Source organism: Acomys russatus, chromosome 1 (assembly GCF_903995435.1).
Source record: "Acomys russatus chromosome 1, mAcoRus1.1, whole genome shotgun sequence".
Lineage (NCBI taxonomy): Eukaryota > Metazoa > Chordata > Mammalia > Rodentia > Muridae > Acomys > Acomys russatus.
The window spans coordinates 90,272,034-90,292,941 of NC_067137.1; the positions used below are offsets into that span (position 1 = coordinate 90,272,034).

General features: G+C 42.3%; 1 protein-coding gene across 2 annotated transcripts in view; it reads right to left on the minus strand.

The window, feature by feature from the left end:
* Dcaf5 (DDB1 and CUL4 associated factor 5) overlaps positions 1–20,908 on the minus strand; it is a 96,418-nt gene that overhangs the window by 24,935 nt on the left and 50,575 nt on the right. For both annotated transcript variants that reach the window (XM_051148388.1, XM_051148381.1), the window contains exons 6-7: positions 18,845–19,058; positions 125–191 (exon numbers count right to left, since the gene is read on the minus strand). In XM_051148388.1, coding sequence (XP_051004345.1) covers positions 125–191; positions 18,845–19,058 — 281 coding nt within the window. The remainder of the gene's footprint in view (positions 1–124; positions 192–18,844; positions 19,059–20,908) is intronic.

Here is a 20,908-nt window from a genome sequence, read left to right on the forward strand (position 1 = left end):
AATCTAAAAAATAATTTCTTAAAGAAGCATATTCATGTCTTGTAACAGTGTTCTCTCAAGGAACTACATGCCACCAGCAAAGAGAGTCACCCAGAGTTGTACATCCACACTGGGACATACTCACCTGCTTCTGGATCTGCAGGAATCTTCCACATATACAGGTTGAAGTCATCAGAGCCGGAAAGGATATACTGTTGGAACAAAAGAGACATTTTATATATTATTTTCTAATTGGAGAGACAATTGTTCAATTACACTTACAATTCAATATATATAACCTTGTGATATCATTTTGTAAAGAGAAATTTTATGAAGAACAGGGCCAGTGAGATGGCTCAGTGGGTAAAAGCAATTGCTGTGTAAGCCTGATGATCTGTGTTTGATGATCCCTAGATCCTACAATAGAGGGAAAGAACAGATCCTGTGCACTGTCGTACTTACACACACACACACACACACACACACACACACACACACACTTTTAAAAACAGTATAAATTATCATATATTTAAGGTGCAAAATATTTATAGATCACAAGGCTTGGCAGCTGAAACTGAGCAACAACAACAAAACTAAATCTTAAAAAATGAGAAAAGGGCTAGGCGATAGGGAGGCAGAGGCAGGTGGAGCTCAGAGTTTGAGGCCAGCCTGGTCTACAAATTGAATCCAGGATAGCCAGAGCAACACAGAGAAAGCTTGTCTCAAACCAACAACAACAACACCACCCCCAAGACCAAGTATGGTGCAGGGTGTGGAGAAAGTGTACTTCTGTTTGCGCTGCTAGTGGGAAGGCAGTTTGTTGCAGGCTGAGGAAAATATTCTGTCAATTCCTCAAAAAGGCAACACACAACTACAAGGCAGCAGTTCTAGTACAAGACGTCTAAGAACTAAACACAAGCACCAACAAACCCCTGTACATGCACAGTCATAGCTGCGAAAAAGTGGAAGCAACCCACGGGCCTGCTCACAAGGGATGGGCAGACAAAGCATGGCGGCACACATAAAGGAAATCACTCAGCCTCTGAAGGGAAGAGATCCTGACACACCGCAGCGTGAATGAACCCCCAAGACAGCTAAGGCAAAATGAGGCAGACACAAAAGAAATGGCAAGTAGAACAGTGTTGCCAGGCTTGGGTAATGAAGAGCTGGCACTTCATGGCTTTTAGGGGTAAGATAAAAACAGCAGTAATAGCTAGACAATGAAAAAGAACAAAATGACACTGACCTGTACACTTAAAAGATTTGTTTGTGCTTACATGTGTGTTACACATCCCAAAGTGTGAGTTATGAGGCATTGTGGGACGCATGGCCTCTGATCCTTATGGTTGTGCAGCAAATACTCTTAGCTACTGAGGTACCTCTCCAGGTACAACTGTACATTTAAAGGGGTTTTTTTAAAAAACCTTTTTATTTATTTATTCTGTGTAACATGCATACCATGTACTTGTGTGGAGGTCAGAACACAACTTGGGGGTGTCTCTTTTACCATGTGGGTCCTGAGGATACCTCAGGACATCAACTTTGGCAGCAACTACCTTTACCTACAGAGACATCTCAACAGCCCTACAACTGCACATGTTTAAATTAAAGGTTTAAGGGACACTGAGTGTTGAACCTAGGGCCTTGTACATGTGACAGATGATACTGAATTACACCCCAGCTCCCTCTGTGTGTGGGGCTGGTGTGGGTGAAATTGGGTATTACGAGGCACCAAGGCTGGCCTCAATCTTGTAATCCTCCTGTCTTACTTTCCTGAGTATTGAGATTACAGGCATGTATGTCTACACCCACCTCAAACCTACTAGTTTTACATGGCAAATCTTAGGTGCTATTTGTTACAATTTTTAAAAGCACAGAAAATAAAAAATAGACTCTTCATAGGGATCTTCTTTGAGGCTAAGCATCCTCAACTTCTCTGCATCTCCCTGACATCCCGGTGCAGCAGACGATTGACAATCCAACCGTGACTCAGCACTGTGGGCATAAGCAATGTCTTTTTATGTGGTAAGGCACCTGGTCTGAAAGAGGCCATTATTGTTAGATCTATTCTAATTCATTAGAATTAGATGTGCTTATGAGTAAACAGCAATAAGTAGAAACTTTAGCAGCTCATTTATTTCCAGATGCTGATAAAAATGTTTTACTGTAACTCGTGGTCAAAGAGATCCTCCTGCCTCTGCCTCTCTGCGTGCTAGGATTACAGGCGTGCACCACTACTATGCCCAGCTTAGAAAATGATTTTTTTTTTTTTTTTGAGACAAGGTTTCTCTATCTGCTCATTTTTTTCCAGAAAAAAAAAAAAAAAAAAGAGGGCCTACCAAATAAATAAATAAAAGGCTTATAGTTTTCTGACAACATTGTGAACTTCTAAATCAATTTAAGTCCAATGGACACACAATTATTTTGGAACCACTTAAAAATCAATGGACAGGGTTGGGATATAGCTCAGTGGTAGAAAGCTTGGTTAGTCTATGAGTCAAGGTTCAATAGGCATCATGGCTTTAAAAAAATCATTTATTAGCTGGGTGCAGCAGCCCATGCCTGTAATCTCAGCACTCTGGAGAGGCTGAGGCAGAGGCCAGCCTGGTCTACAAAGCAAGTCCAGGACAGCCCAGGTTACACAGAGAAACCTTCTCTCTCTCTCCAAAAAAAAAAAAAAAAAATCATTTACTAAGCTGGGCGTGGTGGTGGTGCATGCCTGTAATCCCAGCACTCAGAGAGGCAGAGGCAGGAGGATCTCTTTGAATTCAAGCCGTGTGTGTGTGTGTGTGTGTGTGTGTGTGTGTGTGTGTGTGTGTGTACACGCGTGCGCCCGCGCCACATTTACTAGCCTTCAAAAAACTTAAGGAGCATGAGTGGGAGGCAAAGGTAGGAAATTTTCCTTTTTGGGTTTTTGAGACAGGGTTTCTTTGTGTGACAGCTCTGGCTGTCCTAGAACTCCCACTGTAGACCAGGTTGGCCTTAAACTCACAAAAAAATCTGCCTGCCTCTGCCTCTCAGAGCCGGAGTTAAAGGCGTGCAACACCACCACCTGGCTCAAAAGTAGGAAATTTACAATGACTCTATGTTGTCTTCAAGGGCTAAGGCACTGCAGAGAAAGCACCCACTTACTATCTTCACCTGCTCAGTGACAGAGCCAGGCTGATTGCTGTGCAAGAATGAATGGTGGAACCCAGGCGAGACTTTGACGTTTCTAATCTGCCATCAAAGTGGTCAGAAAATCACCATAAATTTGCTCAGGACCAGGAAACTCAAAGGCAGCATGTTACACTCCAATTGAAAAGTCTGCAGCTTAGAAGCTGGAATTCAGGAGCCCAGGAATTTCACAACAAGTTTAACAGATTTACTCACTATATACTAACCCAGAGCTCAGTTGATATGCTAGCTCTTCTCCTGTTTACAAAGGCACATAAAATGACACCTGGACTTCCAAGGGCTTACAAGTTGAAAATGTAAAACATGTAGGTATACAAGCTGCTAGGTTCCATTCAGAAAACACAGGGCTTGGCAGTTCCCAGAAGAGTCAAGACAAGATCAGTGTGAGAACTAAGCTAACAAGAAAAAGTCATGAGGGCCAAAGACACAGCGATGGATCTCCTGTAGCTACGATTCAACCGGCATAGCTCCCTAGCCTTTGGGCCGCCTTCTGCCTGACTGACAACTACTGAGCACCACATCTCTTTGCCAGAGGCTTTTTCCAGAGTCTGACTGCAGATTGCTCCAAGAAATAAGTGTTTCACAGGGGCAGTCCTCAGCCAAACACTGCTGTGAGCAGCCCTAAGAGCCAGCCCAGCTTCCTGTCCTGACAGGACACTGTTGTTTGTGCTCTACAACTGCTGGCAGCCATGGGCATTGCTATAGTCTTTTCTCCCCTTAGACTTCTCCCCTCTGCTGTTGTTCATTGCATTTCCAAAGAATTAGTTGCACCTGAAAACTGAACCTCTATTAAAACAGAGGGAGCCAGAACACAAAAGAATCATCCACTGATTAGATGAGCGTATGTATGTATGCATGGAATAAAACTTATGAGCCGATACCTCGTTGTTTCATATTCTGTTTAGAAGAGGCTGTAAACCTGACATAGGATCCTGCTTCCCTCCCTCCACAAAACCCCCCAAACTAAATAAACAAGAAATGCATACTAAAAGAAGTGCTGCAAGGCTATACTTATTGGAAGTCTTCCTTACTGAAGGATCAGTACTTTCCTACTTGCTTACAACTCACTGGGACAGAGCACGGGAACGTTAAAGGGGCAGGCAGGCTGTCCCGACAGAACGCTGACTCAGAAGACAGCCTTAGAAGGAAGAAAATGCTCCCTCAGAGTTAAGCCTGTTGGCTTCAATATGGTAGCTTCTCAAACACACAGAAAATGCTTAGAATGCTTTAAATGCTTTTGGGGATAAGGCAAGTTCTGATAGTTCTTCCCCTTAAAACTTCTCTTCCATCTAGCAGGAAAGAACTACTTGGGATAATTTCCAGGGAGGGGGTCTCGGCCCCCCAGCATCTAGTCAGACTGTGTAAGTGCTCACCAACACTGGAATTACAAGATACCCTGAGGAATTCATTTATGGCAGTTAGTGGTTGTCTGCTGGACTCCAGCCAACATTAACAGTTGGCTGCCTGGGATACTGTTAACTGTGAGAGCCTGAAATAAAAATGAGTTCATTCTTTTATTCTTTGAACAAATATTTATCAAATGTCTACTATGTGTTGAGCACTGCCCCAGGGGAGGAAATACAGAAATGGCAAAGAGAGACCTTGTCTCTGCCATCATAGAACTATCATCTTATTGAATGGGGAAAATTATATACATATATAATGTGGGGAAGGAAAACAATGTTAGGAACAAGAAACAGGAAGTCCATACATGATGTTCCCAGTGTGAGTAAACGTTAAATGAAAAGCGAATCATCTGGATAGAGAATCTAGGGAGTGGTGGGCATAGTTTGTTTCCATTTATGTGGAGTGGTCACAGAAGGCCTCTCTGATAAAATGGCATTTTGAGCAAAGCCTTGAAGGAAATGAGGGAGCAAATTATGTGGATATCTGGGAAAAGACTATTCCAGAAAAGGCCAGAGAATGCTAGGATATTTCAAAATATAAAGTGGCCAACAGTGTGTAATGACTCAAACCTGAAGCGTAAGTATTCAGAAGGCTTTGAGGCAAAGGGCTGAATGAGGAAGAGCCTAGCCTCAACTTCACAGAGATCCAGGCCAGCCTGGGCTACACAGTAAGATCTTGTCACAAGAGGAACCAAAATAGCCTCCGAGAACAGGGCTGGGTGAAGCCTCAGGCTGAGTGAGGCCTGCCAGTTGCTGGTGCTCAAGACTGACGTCCTGGTGGGCTCTCTAAAGCATTCTGCCATGGAAACCGAACAAGAAACAAAGACAGAAGAGCTCTAATGCCAATCACTACCAAGAGAAAGCTATAGTACATGATCTCACTAACATTCATAAAACAATCATTTGTACTGAACTTAAGCGGTGAGAACAGAGGTGTAATTTGTCTCTCTTTTCTTGGTATTGGCATCTTTTTCCTATCGATGGGATTACAAGCCTGGGCCACCATGATCCACTTTTCCACGTGGGTGCTGGAGGCTGTGTGTGGGGTGGATAGGGTGGGGTAGCATGTTGAAATCAAGTCCTTGTGCTTACAAGGCATTCTCCTTTATCTTTATACCTAATTTCAATTGAGTTTTTAAAAATTATTTTGGTTTGGTGTATTTTTAAAGAAAGAGTCTTATATACTCCAGGATGCCTGCCTGCAACTTAAAAACAGCCTTTCCCTCCTCATCTTATCTTTATTTAGCCCATCCCTTTTCCCTGACTACCCTCTTCTCCTCACCTGCTGTTTCCCTCTCTCTCCCCGCAGTTTGAGACTGGGTATCCCTACATAGCCTAGACTGGCTTGGAACTCTCAGATCTCCTGCCTCACTCCTCTTGTAGAACTTGACAGTAATTTATGGGACTTTTTCGCAGTGATGTTTATTTATATATTCAAGTGGGGGTGGGATGGTGACCTGTGTCATGGAAGGAGTGTGGAACTCAGAGGAGAACCTCTGGAGAAGGTCATCTCCCTTTATGATGTGGATCAAAGGAGTAGAACACAGGTTGGCAGCCTTGGTAAGCCATGGTGAGCCATGTCACCAGCCTCACAGTGCTGTTTAAAATGTGAACACTTGTTGCAAAGTCCTAAATCATAATAGGGAATGGACACGTTAAACATAGGAATCTGGGGTAACTACTCACGTGCCAAACTTATTGCTACCTAGATCAGAAGTCCCTTACTGTGAATCAGTTTTACATAAAATGGGTTCTCTGGGGTGAGAATGCATAGATGCTGTTTGAAATTAGGTATCAAACTGGGTGTGGTGGCACATGCCACTAATCACAGCACTTTGGGAGATCCAGGCAGGAAAACTGGATGCTTCAGGGAAGTCTTGGCTACAGAATAAGACTGTCTCAAAAAAATAAAAATAAAAATAAAAAAAAGAAGAGTGGAGCAAAGAACTGGACTTTATTAAGGTAAATTTCTTATTTAACCTCATTCAAAACAAATTAAAAACCCAGCTCCAGCCAGGCACAGTGGTACATGCATTTACTCCTAGAATTCAAGAGGCAGAGGCAGGCAGATTTCCATGGGTCTGAGGCCAGCCTAGTCTACATAGAGAATTCCAGGACAACTGGGGCTACAAAGAGAGATCTTGTCTCAAAACAAACAACAAAACCCAAAAATCTTAGTTATTAGGAACCCTAACCTTGTGCAGTGGAGCAGAACAAGGAGATGCCAAAGGAGGAAGACTTCCCACTACTACTGTGTAGGCAGCAGTGACCCCATCTCCCCAAATACTCAGAGCTGAGGAAAGGCAGGAGAACCATACACTACCTTGGTCAAAGAAGACATTGCGTTTGGCTTTTGGGCAAGAATTTTTAAACAAATTTATGTAGTGTTGCTTGGAATCTCAGAGCTGTTTTGATTTGCATTTCCCTGATGACTAAGGACATTGAGCATTTCTTTAAGTGTTTCTCAGCCATTCGATATTCCTCTGTTGAGAATTCTCTGTTTAGTTCTGAACCCCATTTCTCAATTGGGCTATTTGGTTTGGTGGAGTTTAGTTTCTTGAGTTCTTTAGATATTTTGGATATTAGACCTTTGTCAGATGTAGGGTTGGTGAAGATCTTTTCCCAGTCTGTAGGCTGTGGCTTTGTTCTCTTGACAGTGTCTCCTGCCTTACAGAAGCTTCTCAGCCTCATGAGGTCCCATTTATTAATTGTTGACCTTAAGGCCTGGGCTGTTGGTGTTCTGTTCAGGAAGTTGTCACCTGTGCCAATTGTTCCAGGCTCTTCCCCATTTTTTCTTCTAACCGATTTAGTATCTCTGGTTTTATGTTGAGGTCCACATGCTGGGGGGAATGCAAACTAGTACAACCACTTTGGAAATCTATCTGGCACTATCTCAGAAAACTGAGAATAAAGCTTCCTCCAGACCCAGCTATTCCACTCCTTGGAATATACCCAGAAGTTGCTCCAGCACACAATAAGGACATATGCTCAACCATGTTCATAGCGGCCTTATTCATAATGGCCAGAATATGGAAACAGTCTAAGTGTCCCTCAGTAGAAGAATGGATAAAGAAACTGCGGTACATTTACACTATGAAATACTACTTAGCTACTAAAAACAAGGAATTTCTGAAATTTGTGGACAAATGGATTGAACTAGAAATGATCATAATGAGTGAGTTAACCTAGAAGTAGAAAGAGTCAAATAGTATATATTCACTTATATCTGGACACTAGCCCAAGGGGCATGTCCCATGAAAGTCTTCACTTACCAGGAAAGTGGAACAGAGGGAAGGACATCCTATTGGGACTCTAGGTGAGAGAAGCATGGGAGAATGGGGAAATAGAAGGATCCAGAAGGTCCTAGAAACCTACAAGAAGAACATTATGATGGGCAGATCTGGGCCCAGGGGTCCTGCTCAAACTATGGCACCAGCCAAGGACTATACGTGCAGTAAACATCGAACCCCTACCCAGATCTAGCCAATGGACAGGACATTCTCCACAGTTGAGTGTAGAGTGGGGACTGACTTTCACATGAACTCTGGTGTCCCATATCTGACCACGTCCCCTGGATGGGGAGACCTGGTGGCACTTAGAAGAAGGATAGCAGGCTACCAAGAAGAGACTTGATACCCTATGAGCATATACAGGGGGAGGAGGTACTCCTCAGTCACAGTCATAGGGGAGGGGAGTAGGGGGAAAGTGGAGGGAGGGAGGAATGGGAGAATACACGGGATGGGATAACAATTGAGATGTAATATGAATAAATTAATAATATATATATATATTAATTAAAAAGGAAAAAAGAAAAAATGTATACAAATGTTTTACCTGCATGTATGTAAGCACACCACGTACATGGACCTGATCCCCTGGAAGTGAAGTCACAGATGCCTATAGAGCTACCACATGGCTGCTGGGACACAAACCTGGGTCCTGTGCAAGAGCAGTAAGTGCTCTTAACCACTGAGTTATTACTGGTGGTTTGAACAGGAAGAGCCTCCATAGGCTCATATATTTGAACACTTGGTCCCCAGTTGGTATAACTGTTTGGTAAAGATTCAGACGTGTGGCCTTTTTGAAGGAAGTGTGTCACTGTGGGCTTTTTGCACACTCTCTCCCTGCCTCTACTATTTTGTAGATTAGGATGTGAGCTCTCAGCTGTCCCTTCACAACGTCATCATGAACTCTAAGCCTCTGAGACTGTAAGCCAAACTAATCTTTCTTTTATAAATTACCTTTGGTCATGATGTTTTAGTACAGCAATAGAAAAGTAAAAAATGTTCTTCTTCCTCCTTCTCTCTCCTCCCCCCCCCCCCCTTCTCACCCCCCCACCTCGTTGTCCTGGACTCACTTTGTGGACCAGGCTGGCCTCACAGAGATCTTTGTCCTTTCGAGTGCTAGGATTAAAGGTGTGTGCTATAGAGCCCGACTCTTCTACATCTCTAAATACTTTCTCTAGAAATATCTCTTTCCTTTTGCAAGGTGCTTTTACTAGCTGAGAAACTCACCTAAGAATCATAGAAGTCACACATGCCTGTACACACAGGTATGCACATGCATACATACAATTTAGGGACCTGAATGCTCAAAGAAAGATCTAAATTAGGCCTACTACACAAAGGTGACTTCAAATGACTATCTGGAATACAGGCAAATTTCTGGCAACTACACTGTAAATTTTATATAACCTTAGAAATATAATTATCAACAAAAATGACCTATTTGAGCAAAATAAATAAATAAATAAAAAGCAAAAGGTACAAGCCGCCCACCAGACGTAGTCCAATTAATACTTGGAATAGGTCTTAACAGGCCCTTTGGGAAGAGAAAAATCTCTTGCTGCTTTCTTGACAGCTATGTAGATGGATGAATGGAAAGATGAGAGAGAGAGAGAGTGAGTGTGTGTGTGTGTGTGTGTGTGTGTGTGTCAGAGAGAGGGGGGATGTCTGCATGGCTTTCAATACCCTCCAACATCTACTGAAGGAAACATCAATTATTTACTACTCATTGTCTGATCAACTTAAGAGTTCTCTCCAAAGGCTCCTTCCATAGTAATTGATTATTCTCCAGTAAATGGCATGTCTATCTAATTAACTGTATTGACCAGGTTAGAAAAACCAGATGGCTTTGTGGCCAGGACCAGTAATAGAAGAAAAACAGCTCCTTTTATTTAATTAAACATAGCTCTTTAGTTACCCTGACCTTTGTCAGAGGGGAAAAAATAAGATAGTACAATTTTCTGACAGACTCTTTAGAGATCATTTCTAGAAAAAGGTTTGCAAGCTGTATAACATTTGATTATGCCATTTATTCTATTACCTGGCATACATATTATCTAAAGCAATAGAGCAAAATTTCTCCCAAAATGGGCAAGCCACAGATTGAAGTGGACAAACAGAATTGCACTGGCTTAGAATGAAAACATACACATAAGCACACGCAGAGGATGGCAGCACGTGCACTTGTACATCTAGAGAAAGAGTGCATGTGCATGTGCATTCCCATAAGAATAGTACTAGTTCTGCCTGTAACGTTAGATTACTCTTGCTGTTTTGGATCACTTGCCATTTCAGCTCTATTAAGCTCTTGAAATTCTTTGGTTTATTAATAACCAAACTTAATGAGGTCTGAGTAGGGAAAATATGTTAATAAAGAAATATTCCATAACAGCAGCCAGTAATATTCAAATAATCAGTAGGAAAGAAAAATCTTACAAAGCTCTGTCCAAATCACCATCAGCTGCTAATAAGCAAGTAGCCTTCCTTACTTGAAGGCAAGAAATTGTGGAAATTCATTTTAGAAACCCAGCTTTGGGCAGAAGAGTCATTAACCAAATGGCATCAGTACCCAGCCTTCCCTCCACAGGCCTCAGTTTTTATATCTGAGGACTGGATTGTCTCATTCCAAGTATATTCATTATTCAAGGAAAAGCTCTGAGCATCCTTTTTAATTACTTTTTGTTTTTGTCGAGACAGGGTTTCTCCATGTAGCCTTGGCTGTCCTGGACTCACTTTGTAGACCAGGCTGGCTTCAAAATCTCAGCAATCCACCTGCCTCTGCCTCCAAAGTACTGGGATCACAGGCATGTGCCACTGTGTTCAGCTCTAAGCATTCTTAAGGAGATGATTTTCAGTTTTCTTCAAAGTTTAAAGAAGTGTGAAAAAGAGGCAAAGGCACTGGCTGCGCCGTCTGCTGAAGGAGGCTGGGCAGGCTAGCCAAGTGGGCTCCTACTCCTACCTAGGGCTGTGAATTAAAGGAGAACTGTCATATCATGTTACCAGGTCACAGCAATTCTATTTGTTCCTAATCTAAGAATAAATCCAGGTTACCTTGTGTTACTTTTCAGTCAAATAGTTATTAACCTGACCACCTCTAGCTGGCTTTCCAGATTTGTAAGCCCCCCCACCCCAAGACAGAGTTTCTCTCTCTGTAGCCCTGGCTGTCCTGGAACTCTCTTTGTAGAGCAGGCTGGCCTTGTACTCACAGAGAACCATCTGTCTCTGCCTCCCTTGTGCTGGAATTAAAGGCTGTGCCATCACGCCTGGCTATAATTTCTAAGTTCTTAAAACTCAGTGTGTCTGTAAATGAACCTCATCCAACAGAAAAATTCTTTGTTGGAGTTTAGTAGTAGCCTCCAGGTTCCAGGAGTCCTGTAAACCCTTATGATTATCTGCAACACTGAGTGGTTATATGTACTTTCTGACAGTGTTCAGGGCTTCCAGATTTTTTTTTAAAGGCCTAAGGTTCAAAAGAATTCAAAACAGCTAATTTAACATACAGGTCCTCTTCATATACCCTTGGTAGAGAGGTTGAGTCTTACAGCCTCACATATGGAGGGCAAGCACGCCACCGCTGAGCTACACCTTTTCCTGGTCCTCCTCTAGCTTTTCATTTGGGGACGGCAGGATCCTCCTGCCACAGTGTCTGCAGCGGCTACAGCTTCAGGTCTTTACCACTAGACCTGGTTAAAACAAAATCCACTAAAATAGCCATTCATTGGCTGGCACACACCATCATCATCATCATCATCATCATCATCATCATCATCATCACCACCACCACATGCCTTTAATCAGAGGCAAATGGTTCTCTAAGTTTTAGGCCAGCCTAGTCTATAAAGCCAGTTCCGGGTCTCATGGCTACACAATTAAGACCTTGTTTCAAGAAAACAAAACAAACTAACAAATTTATAAAATATTTACTCCTTAGTGGCTAGAAAGATGGCTCAGTGGGTAAAAGCACTTGCCATGCAAGCCTGGTGACTTGAGTTTGAGTCTCCAGCACCCACTTAAAAAGTCACCTGTAATACCCAGTACTCCCCTAGAGGGAGCGGGGAAGTGGAGGCAGAAGACTCCCCTGTCTGAAACTTACAGAGTGAGGATCTATCCCAAACAAGGTGGGAAGGTGAGGAATAACACCTGAAGGTTGTCCACAAATGTGCTCAGGCACATGAGCACACACATAAAAACAAAATTCCTTTCAAGATTCACTCCTTAAGCAATACATACAAGGAATCCATAGGCCATTCGCCATGTATGAGCTTTTCTCATTGGCCCACAAAGGCCACTTCATCTTAGTAACACAGAAGGCAGTGTGCTTATGAAAAAAGGGCACAACCACAGGCAAGGAAGTGAGTTTAATCCCGGGTTAGTCCCACTACTGACACTATCAGCCATTTCAAATCACACTGGGCCTCACTTTCAAGGAGGTTGAAATCAATTACATCTATAGGTCACTATGCAGATTCAAATACACGAGAAGAAAATGAAAGCAAGGAAGTGGAAAAAAGTAACCAAAAGCCAGAACACAAACCAAAGGATGGAACTCGAGAGTTACACTTTCCTGTAAAAAGTGTTTTTATTTCATATGAAAGAGCACATCATATTCAAGGTCCTCAAATGAGTGTCAGCAGTGGGGAACAGTCATAGAAAGGAGTTTTACAGGGCAATTCTGTTTGGTAAATTCATTCCTTCTTTTTTTCCTTCCTTCCTTCCTTTATTTTTCAAACAGGGTTTCTCTGTGTAGCCCAGGCAAGCTTCGAACTCAGAGATCTGCCTGCCTCTGCCTCCTGAGTGCTGGCATTAAAGATGTGCACCACCACTGCCTAGCAGTAAATTTACACAAACATTCTTGCTGCTCACCCTACATACACAGCATCAACAGAGAGAGGGTAAATAGTGATGTCATGTGTAAGGAAAGGCCCCATCTTTAAGGTCATTTTGTTGGATTCATGGATTCATTCACAAAACATGACTTTGGGGGTCCTTGCCAACTGTCAAACCCGCAAGAAAGAGGACCCAATGCTCAGTCACCCTGTTGCCCATCCTTTTCAGGAACACTTGGTTATATTTGTCTTTCCTTCCCCTTCCTCTTTTTAACAAGATGGAGACAAGCAGGCCTCACATTAATTGAGATTTGTAAATATTTAGAATGTCCACTTCTTGGTACACAAGTTGTCAGCATGAAAGATTGGCTTCTGAGAAGCCTGAACATCCTGCTGGACCCAGGGCAGGACAAGAACCACTCAAGGAATCATAAAAGGAGGAATAAAAGGCAAGTGTGTACCAGAAAGCCAGCAGGTAGAATACTAATATTCTTTTTAATATGTTAAGAGCTTTGCTCGCCTGCCCAGCATATACACAGGACTATAAAGCTTAGCAGACAAGATGTAACCACTCCAGCTTCTGGAAGAGAAAACAAAATGTAAGGATGAGTCAAAGAAGAGAGGAGAACTCTTGAGGTCAGGCGGCTTCTCCAGGAGAAATGCTGTTTTGCCGTAAGTCACTCACTAGACTCTAGGATAGAGGCGTACACGTTCGAGGATGGGGCAAGGCCTGTAGCCACACTGCTCAAAGGAGGAAGCTGAAGCTGGGGCTCACTTTAGACCAAAGGTCATGGTCAGCCTGGGCCATAGTGAGACTATGCCTCAAAAGCTCAAATCTTTTGTTAGGGTTTTGTTTCTCCTGATATTCAGCCAACTAAATGCTACTGTCGCTTAATTTAGCAGTGAATACTATTAAATTTGGATAATTCAAATATAATAAAGATAAACAAATCATACAGCACTGGGAGCCTAAAGCAGGGAATGCAGACTACAGAGAGCTTTGAATGAAAACCAAACCATGCAAGGTCATGTGAACTGGTCCACCATAGCATCTGGAGTACAATAAATGTTCAAACACCTGCTTTTTTATTTTAAAAGGCATGAGGTTAGGAAAGATTGTTCTCATTCACCCACTAACACAACACACCATGGGACCAAACGAGCTGAATACCCTGCGGAGTGAGATGGAGAGGTCTCATGGTGGTTACATCAGAATTCAGATAGTACACTGATTCGCTCTATTACTACATCAGAATCAACTTGTTACAGTAATTAAGCACAAGATTTCACAGAAAATCTACCTTTTTTTTTTTTTTTAAAAGCCAGATACTTGGCAACCCAGAGGCTGTCATGGTGGTGAAGGATGAAACAGGCGTGGAAGCTAGCCCACTCTGACAGAATACAAGCTTTGCAGTTAACTAGTTTCCACCGCTCCTTGTTGTATACTCCAGACAAATTCACTCATTTTTACAGTCTGTCTTGCTTCTAAGATCTGAGTTCTTGTCCTTGCTCAGCTATAAATATGCACATGGCGATCTGGGAACCTTTCCTTTCTGAACCTCAGCTTTCTCAAAAGGAAGAGATGGTTTGAATGATCTCACACAGTTCTGGTTAGAACTTAAGACACACTGTGGGCTCAGCATTATTTCATACTTTATTCCTTCAGTCTAATTTATCAAAATATTAATTTCATTTTGAGACAAATAAACTATCTAGTGAACCTAGGATGGTAAGAATTAAAAATAAGAATAAATGCAGGCCCTCTGGCACAGTATCTAGATCCATCCATAGGTCCTGACTAATCTCCTTGTAGTAGAAGCCTTCTAGAAGGCACTCTCAGACAGATGGGCTCATCCATGTTTGTTTACTCCTATTATGGAAATCTCCAAGTTCCTCTCTGGGATGGTTATCCAGCTTATGGCTAGATGAAGATGCAGAGCACAGAGCCCCAGGCTGTGGGAGCCATCAGAGTAGAGACACAGGAATGATGCCAAATACAAAGACTAGTTGGGTACAGTGGCAGATGCCTGTTATCCTACCCACTGAGATGTAAGGCTGAGACATGACTGCAAGTTTGAGGCCAGACTGGGCAATATGTATAGAAGAGCCTGTGTGGACTAGTTAAGAGCTGTGACCTGGCCACTGCTGCATTAGCCTTGACTATGGAAAGTCAGAGCCTATGAGTCACCTTTGAGGGACATGTTCCAAGAGTCTGCTTGGCACTTAAACTGTCTGCACACTTAAAACTATAAGCTTAGTTGACTAGTTTCACTGTAAAGCCATTACTTTTCTTTTTGCTATTTTGCAACTTGCTCTATAGACCTGGTTGGCCTTGAACTCAGAGATCTGCCTGCCTCTGCATCCCAAGTACGGGAATTAAAGGTGTGCACCATCACTACCCAATGTAAATCTATTACTTAATTCATCCTAATCAAGGCTTCTAAAAGTTGGGGGGGGGGATACGATTATCAATCCTGATTTACAGTTACAGAAAGCTAAATACCAAACATTGATCAAAGTGCTCAGGAGTCAGTTCAACAGTATTTATAGTGCTCTTACCACATGCTAGCATGAGAGACAGGACAATGATGAGTTAGCTATCTTCTTAGTCCCTAAGGACTGAACAGACATGTCAAATACAAATCTATTCCTAATCCACTAGGTTAGATGCCTCTGAGAATTTATAAAAGAGGACATGAGCAGACTGAAGATTGACTCAAGGCCAGAGTCAGTAACTTTTAAATCCTTGTTCATCCAAGAAAAACCATTTACTTAATCAAAAAGCAGTATAATTTATCAAAGAGACAATAATGTCTACAAACTCTCCCACAAGGATACAAGTCATAAAAAAAACAACTTTAGTCAAATACGAATAGAGAAAATCAAAAGGCACACAATAAGGCAAAACCAGTTGTATCTTTAACACGCTTTATATGGTTCTGCTCTGGCAATACCAACCCCAGTGCCCCTAGATAATTATAAACTAAGGTGACAGTTTCTCAACCAGAGAATGCATTCCCTTTTTAAAGGGACATTTGGCACTATCTTGCCATTTTTGCCTCTCAGGAGGACAAAAGATGACATTATTGGCATCTAGTGAGGAGAGGCCAGAGATGCTGCTACCCATCTGTCACTGCACAAAACAACCCATCATAGCAAAGACTCACCCAGCTGTTGGGGCACGGTATAGTGCTTTGTATTTCATTGCTAATTATTTCCCCCCCTGAGGTCTGCTTGCTGTCTTTTACGAGCAGACACTCATATACCTCAAAATTACGTTTGTAACCTTGCCTGAGAAATTATTCCTGATTGGCTGATTAAAAGGCCTAAACCTGGGCAAGGCAGAATGGGGTAGATGTGGCCAAAGTTCCTGGGCTTTGAGGAGAGAAGGATCTTGGGAGAAGGAAACAGACAGGTACCAAAGGAGGAAGGAGGAGGATCGCCATGGGATAGGAAAGAGCCTTGTGGGCCCAGAAGATGAACTTTGAAGTTCTATATGGAATAAAATGGCCCAGATGAATGATATTAGCAAGTATTTTGGGATTATGGACGGGAGCCCATATAGAAATTATTAGAAGCAGATGTCATAGGATGGAGGTTGGGATATAATGGAAGGTAGCTTAGGAGTTAATATCTGCCACGCCCCAAGTAAAAATAAGGCTATTCTAAAATATATCAGGTGTCTGTGCCTTTATTGATTGTGAAAGTAGGTTAGATAATACCACCACAATAACTATAAGCCTAATAATAAACATATTTAGGCAATACTTTTAAATTAGCAGCAACATCTAGCCAAAATATTCATAGTGCTAGGACCATGGTCCTACATGCCTCACTTGGCAGAGGCCTTTGATCTGGGTGTTTAGGGATTCTATGAAGACAGGCTCTGGATGCTAATAGAGTCCGAAAAAAAACAGAACATCTACTTTCTCTCACCTCAGCCTATTTCATGGCACTTAGAGAATAAACTATCACATTTATTGCATGTTCTTTAGTAGTCAATGAGATAATAATCCCATGCATAATAAGTTAAAAGAAGACAGAAAAGATCAACAAAAACAAAGGAAAAGGGGAGAAAAAGAGGCCTGGCTGTTGTTTCTAAGACTCAAACCAGATCAATCACTCTACATAGCTGAAAGTGGAATCCCATCACTTCCGATCTGAAACGTCATTTTTTTCTTTCCACTGAAGAAAGACAATTCAGTCTAAAGATGCGCCTCAGTTGATAGTGTTTTCCCATGCACAAAGTCCTGGGTTCAACCCCCAGAGCAGCATTAATTGGGCTTTGTGACTTATGTTTGTAGCCTCAGCCCTTGACTCAGGAAGCAGGGGAAGAAGAGGATTAACAAGTTTAAGGTTTTTCTCTGCTACATGGTGAGCTCCAGGCCAGTCTGAGCCACATGAAACCTGGCTTTTTTTTGGGGGGGGGGGGGGGGAAGGAAGCGGAGAACCAGAGACAGGGCTCGGTGAGTGGTTCAGAGGACTTGCTGCTCTTTTCAAAGGACCTGGGCTTAGTTAGTTTCCAGCACCCGCACGGTGTCTCCAGAGAATCCAATGCCCTTTTCTGGTCTCTGCAGGCTCAAACAAGCATATGGTGCCCACATACTCACGCAGACACACGCATATACCCAATATCACACAGGCAAATAAAAACACAATCATTTAGAGTCTGTTAGGAGACATCCCTTGTATAACCGAGGCCATCTAGCAGTGTTTGATGTGGATCTTAAGTAGGCCCTAGGATTCCAAATTGAGAATAAATCCTACATTTGGACATCTATTCTTTACCTATAAAAGGTGACTATCTTGGAAAACTTAAAAGAATGCTATCATCCATCTGCATGTAACTTTACACACTATGAGTTCACCCTTCCTTCTCCTGGCTCAAATATTAATCTTTACAATATCTGCAACTTTAGCTTAGAGAGAAAACCCTTCTAGATGAAAACTGGGGTCTTTTGAGATTGTCAAAGAATTCTTTCTTTTACATCTCACATCTCTTTCCAAAAGCAAACAATACTCCTAAAGAGATGAGGCACAGCCTATGAAACTAATTTATCAGTGAGGGGTCCACAACATTAGTAAGAAACAAACATTTCTTTTTCTCTAATCTGGATGTAAGGTTCATTATCCTTAAAAAGGAAATGTTATGTTGCTGAAGAATCCCCAGTATAGATTCTTTACATCTGTCTTTGCTCAGATCAATTACTGAGGCCAGTCCAAGTGATCACTGACAAATGTTACTTCAGAACTTTTATGGCCCAGAGAGATTTAAGTGTGCCAAGTCCATTTTTAATCTACCATGTTTTTTACTTCTTATTTATGTGTACATAGTGTGTATATGTATGCTGCACATGTGTGGGTACTCTCAGAGGTGAGAAGAGGGCATAGAATTCCCCTGGAGCTGGAGTTATAAGTGGTTGTCAGCTGACTGATCTGGGTGATGGGAAACCAACTAGGGTCCCCTGGGAGAACAGCAAGTGTTCTTAACTTCTATGCCATCTTTCCAGCCCCTAAACTGCCCCATTAAATCAACCCAGTATCTCCAGTCCCAATATCCAGAAAAGACTACATACAGCTAGGGCAGGGAAATCCCTGTTAATGATGCCAGCTTTTTCTCTGTTTTAAATTTTAAAAATTTTTTCAGGGTTTCTCTGTGTAGCCCTGGCTGTCCTGGACTCGCTTGTGTAGACCAGGCTGGCCTCAAACTCATAGAGATCCGCCTGCCTCTGCCTCCTGAGTGCTGGGATTAAAGTCATGTGCCACCGTGTTTGGCCCCTAAATCTTTCTCAAACAAGGCTGCTGAGGCCATTTCAACTAAGAAAATGATGCCACCCCAAGAAGCCATTCAAGATGCATGTCTTCTGGATGGCATGTGGGTTTTCATTCATCACTGTGCTAGTGAAATGTCTCTCACTGACAGGTCCTTAGAATCTCAGGACCCGTTCACAAATGTGGCAGAACTGGTTTCTTAGAACCGTGCTGTAACTAGCCTTGGTTTACAATGTGTGTCTTGAACTAATGCACCCTTGGCATCCTGGCAAAGACAGTCACTAGGAGGCAAAAATATAAGAACCACTGTTCTCCTCAATAGTTTCTACTTCATGTGGTCCAAAAGAGAACGTGAGAGCGATACAGAAAACCACGGGATCCACACGGCGAAGGTACCCACCTGGTCACGATCCCCTGCAAAACAGCAGCTCTTCATCGTGCACGAGTTGAAGTAACCCTGATTGTCAAACTGGAACACCGGCAGGCGGGAGTGAATGTCATAGAGGACAGGGGGCAGGCGCCGCCGCAGGGCCAGGAGCTGGGTTCCATTGCTGTTGAATCTCACGCTCATGGCACTCTGGAGAGACAGGTTGCCACCATAGCGCAGGAGAGAACTGGAAGGCAAGAGCACAAGGATCCGTCTGAGGCAGACAGGGTAGAAGCCTGTAAAACACACTACAGTTGCTTCTTCACGTGTCCAGGCTGTCCTATAAGGCTTTTACCAGAATTTCAACCAAAGGATACTGAAATGCAAAAGTATCTTCTATTAGAACATAACTATGTTGGAAACAGCTCCTGAAGCAGGACGGTGGTGAAGCATGCCTTTAATCCTAGAACTCTCTGAACTAGAGGCCTGTCTGGTCTACAGAGTGAGTTCCAAGACACGTCGTCAGGACTACATAGAGAAACCCTGTCTCAAAAAACAAGTAATCAAGCAAACAAACACAACAACACAATAAATAGTCCTTGGAAATTGAAGGAAGGAAAGAAGGAAGGAAGGAAGGAAGGCTGGCTGGCTCTTTGGTTACATTAAATAAATTATTTAAATGTCAGCCTCAGCACTAGGGATATGGCTCAGTGGTTAAGAGCACTGGCTGCTCTTCCAGAGGACCTAGGTTCTGTTCCCAGCAACCACATGGCAGCTCACAACTGTCTGCAACTCCAGTTCCAGGAGTGTGATGCCCTCTTCTGGCCTCTGTAGCTACCAGGTACACACATGCACAGACATACATGCAGCAAAGCACACATAAATATTTAAAAATAACTATTTTAATAAAATAAACTGTTAAAGCCAAGTGTGGTGGCACACGCTTTTAATCCCAGCACTTGGGAGGCAGAGGCAGGCAGATCACTGTGAGTTTGAGTTCAGCTTGGTCTACAAAGCAAGTCCAGGACAGCCAAGGCTAACACAGAGAAACCTGTCTTGAAAAACCACAAACAAACAAAAAAAAACCCAAACAAACAAACAAAACAAAAATGTTAGGCCCCTCTTTCAATCTTCAATGGTAAATTTTGAGTAAGTTTTACAAGTAAAGATTATCAAGAGCAAGAAGATAGCTCAGTACGTAAGGGCACTTGCTGCCAAACCTGGGACTTACATGGTGGAAGAACACAGCACCTGAAAGTTGTCCTTTGACCTACACACACACACACACACACACACACACACACACACACACACACACACACACAGCGGCACGAACACTAAAACATACACAAATAAATAAATATAAAAACCAGAAATGGCTCAGCGGTTAAGAGTACTATCGGCTCTTCCAGAGATCCTGAGTTCAATTCCCAGTAACCACATGGTGGCTCACAACCATCTATACTTGGATCTGATGCCCTCTTCTGGCCTGCAGGTGTACATGCAGATAGAGCACTCATATATGTAAAATAAATATTTTTTAAAAATGTAACAGAAAAAGTATCAACACATCTTGCAAAAATAGAGAAATTAAAATAAAGTTATTTTGTTTACACATGCCCAAATAGATACTTGAAAGACCCTGGAAAAGGCAGTAGTGTTTACCCCAAGTGGCCAATAATGGATTTATAAGCAATATATTTCTCTTTTGCAATAGAAATACAAGAATCATCAGTGTGTCTTCGGACAATTTTCAATAATTACACAAGCATAAAAAGCATTTATTTTTAATTTGTTAAAAGATGAGCCAGTAAACCCTCTTCTGGCCTCCATGGACACTAGGCATGCTAGAGGTGCACAGACATATATTGAAGGCAAAATTCATATACATAAGTTTTTCTTTTCATAGCCATCTCTGTTGATGTATGACTTTAGGAGTGAGAGGCAAGTGGCTCTCTATTGTGGGGGCCGGGTCAGCTAAGGGAACACAGTGAGACAAACAAATACAACTACAAATAACCAAACAAAAGAAAGAAAAAAATTATATTATACATGGCACAACCAAACAAATAACACTAAATAAAAACTTAAATGTAC